The sequence below is a fragment of the Argopecten irradians genome, chromosome 9, assembly GCF_041381155.1.
Source record: "Argopecten irradians isolate NY chromosome 9, Ai_NY, whole genome shotgun sequence".
Taxonomy (NCBI): domain Eukaryota; kingdom Metazoa; phylum Mollusca; class Bivalvia; order Pectinida; family Pectinidae; genus Argopecten; species Argopecten irradians.
The window spans coordinates 28,719,750-28,731,077 of NC_091142.1; the positions used below are offsets into that span (position 1 = coordinate 28,719,750).

Here is an 11,328-nt window from a genome sequence, read left to right on the forward strand (position 1 = left end):
TTAATTAATTCAGACTTATTTCCAATGTTACAATAAGGCATTAATTATTCTCACCGAAAGTGTGTCTCAATATCGATACAGACTAACTTGCAAACCGCGAATCTAACAGTAATTGCATATAAACTTGTTTGTAAGTAAAAATAATCCAACTGACAATAAATGCCTTTTCAATTACGGGTATTTGATCGATTTGATAAAAATGAACTAAATCCCCAAACGAACTAGAATTCCCCAAACTGACGAACATGTCAACAAGAACAGTCCGTACAAAGGGAGACAACTGTTATAAACTCTGCCGACGCTATACCATGCATAGTGTTACTATATAAAACTTGGATTTAATTAACCGAGAAAATCACACACGTGTTCACTGCTTCACTCATGTTACCGGGGACGCCATCATGGCTTCTTATATTTGTAATTATAAGTGCGATGTCACGATATTTAAATATCACAGGCCTAAAAGGATATAATCTGACAATGATTTAGACGAAGTTTTATTCAATTTTACCGAACGAAAATCTGACGTTCATGAAGAAAGGCGACGTCCCGTACTATCGCTATTACCTGAACCTGACGCCGTGTTGGTCCTGGAATGGCTGGCGAGTTTACAGCCGTGAGTGTTGATAATTTTTGTTAAAATCTTGTTGTAAAAACTTCAATAAACTTTTAATATACTTCATTTAAAGTTGATAAGATTATTTTCGTGCATTTTTCAACGGCAAATAATGTACTAACATCCTACAATAAACACACTAAGTTGCTCGTGATCGGAACGATAGAAAGTGAAAGAAGCGGTGAACGGGCGTTGAACCGGCACGGACAAAGCAAAAATAACAGTGTTTCACAGAGCAAATATATTGATGGAGCCACGATACAGACATTAATTAGTTTGTTTACGATATTTCATATTTTTTTTTTATTTTCAAAATTGATTTTATTCCCCAGCAAATTAGAGGGATGCCAGGGTTAACGTTGGGACCATGGGTTCATCCCTCTTACAACATATAGCCTCTTACAGGAGGTCTCTTTCACTCCTTTCATTTAATCACATTTGATTTGCTCCATTTATTCTCCAAACTCATTTATACAAATACAAATATAGAGCATTTTACATTAATTGAAAGGGTTTCTCTTGTATTCATACATGTAATCATTTATATTATTGATGTTATGTCACCTATTTGTTAATTATGACATCATACTTTTTTTAAATCGTTGTGCATAAAATTGAGAACAAATATAGATCAACAAATTTAAAATAGGTCAGAGGGTTTCTCTTTTATTCATACATGTAATCATATATACATACATATTATTGGGCAAACCAGTATGTGATTTAATAAAATATTGTTAATTAGTATGATCATTAGTTTCCAGTTGCAAAAAGGTGTTAACACAAACAAGTTGAAATAACATAATAAACAATTAATGATTTCATAAGACAAGCAATGAAAAAAATAGTGATCATTGTGGGTATACCACTACAAGTTAATACAAATATTGGTGTATCTATATCAGCATTTCAAGGTTGGTCTGTAATATTATCCGAATTTCCAAAATCCAATGGTGCATATATTGTCACATCATTAAAACCATGACCGTATTTTGTCCATGTATTTTCCAAGTATATGACCAAAAATTATCGGAGCTGGTTCACTGTCGACTGATCATAGTGACCGCCATCTTGTTTACGATATTTCAGGTAATTTGTGCATATATTGTTTTTTAAGTTATAAAAAATCGGCATTTTTTTTAGTATTTCCGACAGAGAAAATCGCCCATTTTCTGACATGTAAACGTTTTTATTAATTTTTGAAGTCCTCATGTCGAATTATATTTGGAAATGATAGCATCACTGTGTAGTTTGATTCATTCTGAAACAACATTATTAACAAAACATTGCTCAAAAGTGAACATAAAAGTAAATAAATGCAACTTTAAAAAAGTATTATCAATCCAGACTGAAAACTTCACAAAGTGCCATTGAGATGGTGCATACACTTGACAGATGTTGCAACAATGTTCGTGTTGAACATTGTATACTTTCCTCATAGAAGATGATGAAGTCTACTAGTTTGCATGTGGTAAAGGGTTATCTGCTGATGTGTTCACTTGAGAGTTGATGTAGATACATGGTATGCTTGAATGACATATGATTAGTTAAAAGCTTATCCGACTTGAGTCACTTTACCTGTAAATCTGTGAAGACAATCACTTGTTTATCTGCAGTTGTGTTCACTTAATAGTTGATGTAGATACATGGTATGCTTGAATGTTATATGATAATTAAAAGTTTTATCTGTCTAAAAGAGTCACTTGATCTGTAAAACTGTGAAGACAATATCTTGTTTTATTTGCAGATGTTGTATATTCTATACAAAGGGATATTCCTTTAAGATATTAACTAGTACTTTCATTGCAACAAAATGTAATATTCCAATCCAGTTTTAACTTCTGTAAATTTAAATCAGGGGTATCAATGTTTATACCTAATGTCTTGAGTTGGGTTAGATGTTTTAATGGAATATCCCTTGAGAGAAAATTGTTGGACATTGATTTCAACTTCACCTTACACTGTTGTTAAGGATGTATTCTTCTGAGGTTTCAGTCCCGTTGAAGTCTCGTTTCGACAAAGATCAAAGAAGTTATGAGATTTTCAAATATATTTTATCAATATCTGTAGCAAGTTGCCAGATGCAAATTTTTGTCAAAAAATTACATTTCTATTTTCAGTAGATTTTTTTATACAGGGATTTTAAGAAATGGCCCATTTGGCGGCAATTTTGAAATTGTGTCTTTTTCCTCTTTGAGCAGAGCCATAGTTTAACCATGTTTTACTGAAATTGTTTTTACTTAAATCATCAATGCACCAGCTTTTTTTAGCTGTATCGAGCTAATTTTTGCTGTTAATCTTTACTAGGTTCGTGGTTATTAAAATATTGAGCATTACTGCGTGAAGTGATACGCTTTTGTCACTTTATTTTTACATTTAATGGTAATTTGAGCACCTTTATTTTTTACTCTAAAATACTGAAAAATAACACATATTCAAATGGGGCAAAAAAGTAAGCACACTGACCCCCCATTTTTCTGCCTAATTAAGAAAGAACAACCCATTCCCTATTGATATGCAAAATATTAACAAAAGTGTAATACCATAAATGTTTCTATAAAGTGTTAAATTTGGCAAAAAAGGCTGAAAATGGTGTGTTTTTAGCTCAAAATTAAGGGGTAGGGGTAGCAATTGTTGTTATTCTGAGAAAAAATATGAGTCTTATTAATTAAAACTTGTATATTTTTAAAGAAGACTACAGGAAAATAAATTCTTCAAACTTCCATACATATCAAACATCTCATAAGGAAATTATGGCTTTAAACTCTTGTGTATATGGTCAAAACGGCAAAAATCCAAAAAATCTAAGATTTTGTCAACTTGGTATCTTTGAGTGACAATAGCTCAAAAACAAGCACACCGACATATGTTTTTTCTTCTATTTTCTTGTATTTCCAAAAATCTATATGAGAAAAAAAGTTTAATACAAGAAAATTTTGACTTCTCAGATGTGTACATCCTTAACATTGACAGATTGATACTGGATTTGGCAATATTTGATTGTTGGGTTAATTAATGGCATGGGCGGCCTCCAATGTATGATGTGTGTAGCATGCACAGACTGTGCTGTATTTGTTGGGTCTTCTTATATAGTGGAACTCTTGCCCTTTCATTGTGCTACATGTATAATGATATCATTGGAACATACAGCTGAAGACACCCAACACACCTGGTCACATTAAACTGACAATGAGGCAGCCAGTCGTTCTACTTGCCAGTATATGCTGAGCTCAGCAGGAGCATAACCACCACTTTCATACAATTTGCCCAGATGGTAAAAAGTTCAAACTATGATTGAAATTTAAAACATGTAAAAACCAACACAAACTTTCAAAAAGAATAAACATTAGTCTTGCATCATTTTTATTCTATATATCATTATTCATTGTTCATATTTATTTCTCATACAATATTTTCAAGATCTTTGGAGCATTTATTTTTGACAACCTTATAAGATTAAACATTCCCATTATTTAACCAATTTCCAAATATTTGATCCACATTATCCTATAATAAACAACAGTCATTCTGCGAAAGCACGGAATTTTCAATCTTTTATTTCAATCAATATTGATTGAAAATAACCTGAACATGTACTATTACCTCTATTATGATCTATCTTTAATATTTCAATATATCATTACCCTGTCTAGAATCTGAGCTACGCCTCCTTCAGTACTTTCAGTACTTTGATTTTAATATGCGTGTACGAGGTGACGGCCGCTGTCGGCCATCGTAATTTGCTTTCCTTTTGAATGTCATAATGGTTGCAGGATAAACAGAATACACGGTTAATATCTTACAATACAAGTTTTATTTTGGTGCTCGACACGGAAAGCCGAGATGACTCGGCAAAGCCTCGTCATCTCGGCTTTCCTAAGTCTCGCACCAAAATAAACCTTGTATTGTAAGATACTAACCATGTATTCTCTATAACTATATTTCTTGTTTATCGTTTGTCATTTGAAAAAAAAGGTCGACCGGATGGCGGAAGCTTGAAAAAACGCGACGTTTTGGAACGACTTTGTCATCCAGCTGTTCCATTAATCTCGTTTTTGGGTGTCATAATTTTTATTATAATGTAATAACATTTCAATAATTTTTATTTTCATAAATCTTTCTAAAGTAAATATATGGAATGAATGTATATTTCTAATTTTCATAACGACTTTGAATAGCAGAAGCTATCTACATTTGCAAAGAGCGCTAACGCGCCTCACGGGATATGAAGATAGCTTCTGCTATTCATAGCCGCTATGAAAATTAGAAAAAATACCTTCAATTCCAATATGAAGATAAAATCCGAGAATGACGAATTACACGATGTGACGTCACAATATAGACATCGTCGCTGCGTTTTGATTTGGTAAAATAACCCCTTGAAAAATCAATGGAAACGCACGTTTTAAACCTGTTTCATTTAATAAAATATTACGATTTTTGTATATAAATTGATATCACTATTGTTTTTGTAATTTTATAGGGTTGTGAAATAAATTTTTTAGGCAATCTTTTGTGAGAATCTGCTACGACGATTCTCATAGTTTGCAAACAAAATTTGTAGTTCAGCAATTCCAGAAAAAATGGTCCCACTTTTTTCAAAATTTTATCAATTGTCGCTTGCCGATTTCACAATCAAATGTTAGACGACGGTCTTAGGCTGCATGGCAATACAGGAATGGAGTTATTTCCGCCAACCTTCTCTTGCATGCGTTGCTTACATTGTATTTAGAATAAACTTGAAAATTGCTTTTTTTTTCGATGTCGCATTGCTTATGTAGTAGGGCAGTTAAAATATATTTGTATCTATTGCTCACATTTTCGAAACACGTTATGATAAAGGAACAAAATCATAACAATTTATCAAAAACAAAACTCTTGATCAGAAATATCTCGGATGATTCTCAAAGTTTTTCTAAACTCCGTAACGCCTTACATCCGTAACTAAGTGCTATGGACAAAGATGAACAAACAGAAGAATCGTTTTTCCTGTCTAATGCGTGGTTTTGAACATCACCAATAGATTTAGTGGATGATTTTTTGTTAACATGAAGAAGCGATTTAGGAAAATATGATGGACGGGAAGGGAAGGAACACAAGGTGCGTTATATACTGACATATGATGATAGAGTAACTAGAATAATATACCTGCCTATCTCTTCGTATGCCCAAATACTCAACTTGCCAAATGTGAATAAATCTCTTCACAGAGATAATAATTTCTGTAAATTTTGGATGTGGAATTAGTGATTCATAAAAGATTTCTAACTTCCGTATCACAGCATAAGCAGGTTTGAATGATGTATCAATTAAAAACTTAATCCTCGAATCGGTTGAAAGTTTGAATATACTTTCTAGTTTTAGTCGAGGCTCATTTTCAATTCAAATCGATACGCTAGATAGAGGTTTGTCGCCGTTGTGTTGCTTGATACTTATAAAGTATGGCAAATTTGTAATATCACATAATATTTAACACTTGTTGCTGTTATTAATTACCAAAGGGAAATTATACCCAATGTATTATCAGGTGATTATTCCATAACATGTATACATATAACTAAACGAATTTTCACGTAAAAACATTTTGCTTATGCTTAGTGGATATATTTCCTAACATCCGTAACGAAAATAAGAGATAGTAAAATTTCACATGTCGTTATTCGAATTCTGATAGAGATATGTGTGTGAAATTTTCAGAAAATTTTCTATACATGCATATCTTCAACGACTTTATTTTTTCATCGATTTTATATTTAAGTGGGACCATTTTTCTGGAAAGGCTGACAAAAGGTCCAATATTTCTGTCAAGGTTGATAAGTTTTTGTATATACGTTTCCATTGATTTTCCAGGGGGTTATTTTCTAGCATTTTCATGAGAAATTATTGCAACACAATATTGCAACACCATATAAACTTAACTTTCCACAGGTTCAGTTGAAAATGGCGTTCGTCGAAACAATATGTCATACATGTATATCAACACGCGCTAAAAATATCCTTGTATGTCAACCAGTTCCGCTATTTACTTTACCAGTATATATACGTAAATGTTAATTGGATTCATAGGTCATAATTTAATATTAAAAGATATTCTTTTTCACAATTATTTGTGTCTAATGCTTCAGTGTCCAATTTCGTCACGAGATGTTTGCATTATTTGTTTAATTAACTTTAGTTTGTGAAACAGAAACCACGCACGTATTTGCTTTCCCAATTTGTTTGGAGAATACAAGGGAGTGTCCTCGGACCCATTCTTTTTCTGATATACGTCAATGATATTACTGTGTGGTTAAACTCTTTGCTGACGATACCAAACTATATTCCAAAATCAACAATGTACAAGAACTCCAACTGAACATTGACAAGATCACAGAATGGACAGATAAATGACTCATGAAAATTAATAAATAAAAATGTAAGCACATGGAAATAGGTAACCTTCCCATAATCAACCAATGCAGTATAAAAGATGGTAGAAAAAGGATACCTTTGGAGAAAATCAGTACTGAAAATGATCTTTGAGTATTAGTGGACAAAAAATTGAAGTTCACTGGTCAAGTAATCAAATCTGTAGCAAAAGCCAACAGCATATTGGGAACTATTTTCAGAACTTTCGTGTATCTCGAAAATCAAACCCTTACTACACTCCACAAAACTCTTGTCAGACCTCATTTAGAATATTGTTCTGTGATATGGTCTTCACGGTTGAAGAAAGACAATCAAAGCAATAGAAAATGTATAGAGAAGAGGAACCAAAAGACTAACAAACCTCGAAAACCTTTCATCTCCGAACAGGATAAGGGCTTTGGGAATTCCAACACTGGAATACAGCCGATTAAGGACAGATATATTGGAAACCTATAAAGTCATCAAGAAAAGAGACATTATCATCAGCGAAAATATGTACACCCCAATTAGGCATACCGGAACAAGGGGACATGGCAAAAAGCTGTTCAAGAAATCATTTTGTCTTAATACATCAAAAATGCTTTTAGTAACAGAATCATTGAGTCATGGAATACCCTGCCCAGTGATATGGTAAACGCAGAGAATATTAACATCTTAAGAACCACGTCAACTATTGATTTATGTATCATACTAGAAACTACGAAATGGACTATTTTATAGACACATGCAAACGCAATCACACGTATAACTTTTAACTATTTATGTAAATATTACTATATTTTCATATAAGCCAATAATGGCTTTCCAATAATGTTGGACTGATGAGTTCTGATGATATTGTATCCAATGATCATTTAGCTGGTTTAAAACATTTAATAATTGACTAAAATTAATAGTAAATATGACTTCACTTGGAGCTATTGTTGACATACATAGCATAATGGTCATTGCTATCACTTTGGTTTAGTTTTGTTGAGATATGAAAACCGCATTTTCATTGGTCGACTGAACATAGTCACATCGAATATGAATTGAAAAGAGATTTTTTTTGACGTGGGATCCGCCAAGGCTCAAGGGTTTCAGAGAAAGTATCGTACTGAATACACTTGGCTAACAAAGTTGATACCAATACATATAATATTGGAATCAAGATGACGACAACGTGACTCTTGTTGTCATGTAAAAATGATGTTTGATATTTTCTATTATTGATTACACCAGTAGTGTTTGTCGCAAGATCTTCGTGCTGATCAGGAGTATTCACATCTTTTGGATCAAGTAATGAATTTCAAAGTCATTTTTAATATCAGGCGATGAATATCTTTGGTGGCATAACTAAATGAGTTGAAAATATCTACAAGCAATTGAGCTATTCAAGAAGAGTACCAATTTTGGTAAGGCGACAATTTGGTGTATGTCCGATCACAGTATTGTTTTATAATTCTTATTTCTGAAGGACACCTAGATGCATAGCACAGTCAACATTTCAAGTTCTAACTCGTGACTTTTGTATAATCCTCGAAAACAGATAAAGCTCTGTCACATTTTCCATTAAATATATCTTTATATGTAATACACAAATGTGGAGAACAAACCTTTGGCTGCACCATATACGTAATGGTAGGCAATAGATCCCATTTTAGTAATGTATTGATGTAAAGCAACTTATTATCGAATGTCACTGATTTTCGCGTTTTCACTTTCATTTACGTTAATTGGAAATTATAAAATAAAATTCGTGAAAATCCATCACCGCGAATAAGTTCTAATCACAATTAATAAAAAAATCAGTCGTTTCGAAAATAAAAAGGTCTACAATATCAACATGCATGTGGTATATTTATTGAGCTGGATATTTAAAAAAAAATAGATATAAATAATGTCAAGAAAAACGAGAAAACATGTTTTCATTGTGTAAAAGGTATAATTCAACAGATCTTTAACAGTTAGGCCCTGGTAAAATTAAACGGCAAATATTGTGTAATATCAAAGCAATAAAATAGATAACACATGGCACAAACAACGTTTGATCCCGAGTATAAGTTGTGTTCATAACACAAGTCATATCTATAGTTCCCATCTCTCTTCACAGTAAGAAAAATAGTGTGGAATTCATCTGAACCAGATCCAGAATCTTCCATCGTCTTGGAGGCAGTATGTATTAGCACGTGTTGAAGTCTTCTGATAGTAAAATGTTTATCCGGATTTGAAGAGCAGAATGGCAACTTGTCCAAGGTAGAAGTAGATAAAATGCTTGGTTTCGTGTGTTACGTAGCTTCCAAAGTTACGTCCAACAATGCAATGCCAAGTTGGGTTGTACTTTTTGTCGAACTCTTTCTTGATGTAGGCGGCGATGTCCTTCTCAATGTTGTATTTCTCTAGAGCTGTTGTTGCACAGTCAACTGCATCTTGCTGCATATCCTCTGCCATGTCGGCATTTTTGATGACAGCTTTTCTATCAGTCATGATTTCTGAAAAATACGAATTTATTCAATAAAATTATTAGCAAAGACTAAGAATAAATAAGAGCAGAATATCATACATTTTTTCTTGATTCCAAAAAGAGTAACGAGAATTTGAAAAACAATTTTAACTTTCCGATAATTAGCATTCCTTAATTTCATCGTTTTGACGACATTATAAGATAGGCAGCTGTAATGCATGGCTAGTCATGTAATAGACAACATAAGTGTATTGCACTGAATACCCGGGTTCATTATCAAATACCACTTGTAACACTCTTGCAGTTCTCTCATCAATAACTTCACTTTTTTGTTTGTCATCACGCTATATTTTGATGGAATTATATTTTTATTATAAATAAAACCATAGAAAATGAAATGGTTATAATAGAATAGTAACTCGTTAACTATTAATGTTCAATCAACATTTAACGAGTGTGTACTGTATATTGATGCAATAGGTATTTATATATCGTATGTTTATCCTTAATACAACTACAAAAAGTATATTACAACAGTTTATCATTAAAATCGTTAAAGTGAAATTTACTGAAACATTAGTCAATATCACCTGCTCGTAAGTAAGAAATGTGTGTTGCTTTAAGTAATTAAAGTAATACATGTATTCAAAATTAATTTAAAGTAAGCACAATATACTCAGTAAAGAATCGATGCTGAAGCAAGCATTATTTAAACATAATTGTGCTATCATCAAAGTACTATTAATAAACTTTACCCTTTATTTAAGTCAGTATAGATTGTAATTCCAATTCTTATGTAAGATTAAATTAAGTAATTTTGATTGCCATTTATAGACGTTACCTAACAGATCAGGGTGTTTTATTTTCCGGTGCTGTATATCCACACAGTCAAGGGATGCAACACCAAGGATTTATGAATCCTTGTTAAAACACATGATGCTGGTACATATATACAAAAGCTGATATATTCACGCTGCAAATACTAACCCCAAACAGTAATAGAGTATATATTTGGTTTAATCATTATGTGATATTACCATAACGATATTCGAAAAATGGATATATCACTTGATTTAAAACATAATTAATGAGCGATGTAAATTATTATCAAAATGCAGGCCTATCAATTTGATGAAATGATTTACAAAGTTAAAATTGATCGACAGACAATAAATATATATATAAACTATAAAAAAAATCTTTCAGATTATACTACATTCCATTACACGCCCTTCAGTTTAACATACATAATTTATAGAGTTGCACATTCCTACATCAATATTTATATTTATATATAAATGTAATTGTGTAATTGATTAAACAAAACAAACAAAAAATAAGCCAGTAAAATATAGTTACCTGCGATTTTGTCGAGAGGGCAAAATAATGATATGTTTGTCCAGTGTTTGTCTCTGAGTGAAAGTTGGTAGCAACCGTAACCTGTAAAGCTACATCCATGGACGCAATGCTGAATGTTTTGATTGGTTCGACATCTTCTTTCTATTAGTGAAAGGTATAGCATCTCGTTGGTTCGTATATCATCCCATAATCCTTCACTAACCATCACACTCAACACATTTTTAAAGCAGACGACACAACCATAGCCTCCTTCATACTTGAACCACTTCATACCTGACCTAGTTTATTGAACAGAAAAACGACTGTTGGAATAAACATATAAAAGGAAGCAAACAAGATCACAAACATTACAGTCAGGGATAGCATATGACATGATACAATATGATAACGGCCAAACAATGACAACTATAGAATAACAAAAATGTAACGCATTCTAAATCATCACAATGACCATCAAGTAATGTAATGTAAAAAATGAAGTAAAATACAAAAAAAAAATGTA

At 32.3% G+C, this 11,328-nt stretch overlaps 1 protein-coding gene across 1 annotated transcript; it reads right to left on the reverse strand.

The window, feature by feature from the left end:
• Window positions 1-8,928: 8,928 nt before the first annotated feature.
• LOC138331988 (uncharacterized) lies at window positions 8,929-11,112 on the reverse strand. Its single transcript, XM_069279898.1, has 2 exons — window positions 10,827-11,112; window positions 8,929-9,495 (listed from the first exon to the last, which is right to left on the reverse strand). Exons 1-2 carry the CDS (start codon window positions 11,095-11,097, stop codon window positions 9,221-9,223), a joined length of 546 nt encoding a protein of 181 aa, XP_069135999.1. The 5' UTR covers window positions 11,098-11,112; the 3' UTR covers window positions 8,929-9,220.
• Window positions 11,113-11,328: the final 216 nt, after the last annotated feature.

What these genes read in the sequence shown, in the direction of transcription:
- LOC138331988 (XM_069279898.1), bottom strand. Translation starts at nt 11,097, where the DNA reads ATGAAGTGGTTCAAGTATGAAGGAGGCTATGGTTGTGTCGTCTGCTTT. An exon ending in CCCTCTCGACAAAATCGCAG is followed by an intron (nt 9,496 to 10,826) that starts GTAACTATATTT and finishes CGTATTTTTCAG; the next exon opens with AAATCATGACTGATAGAAAA.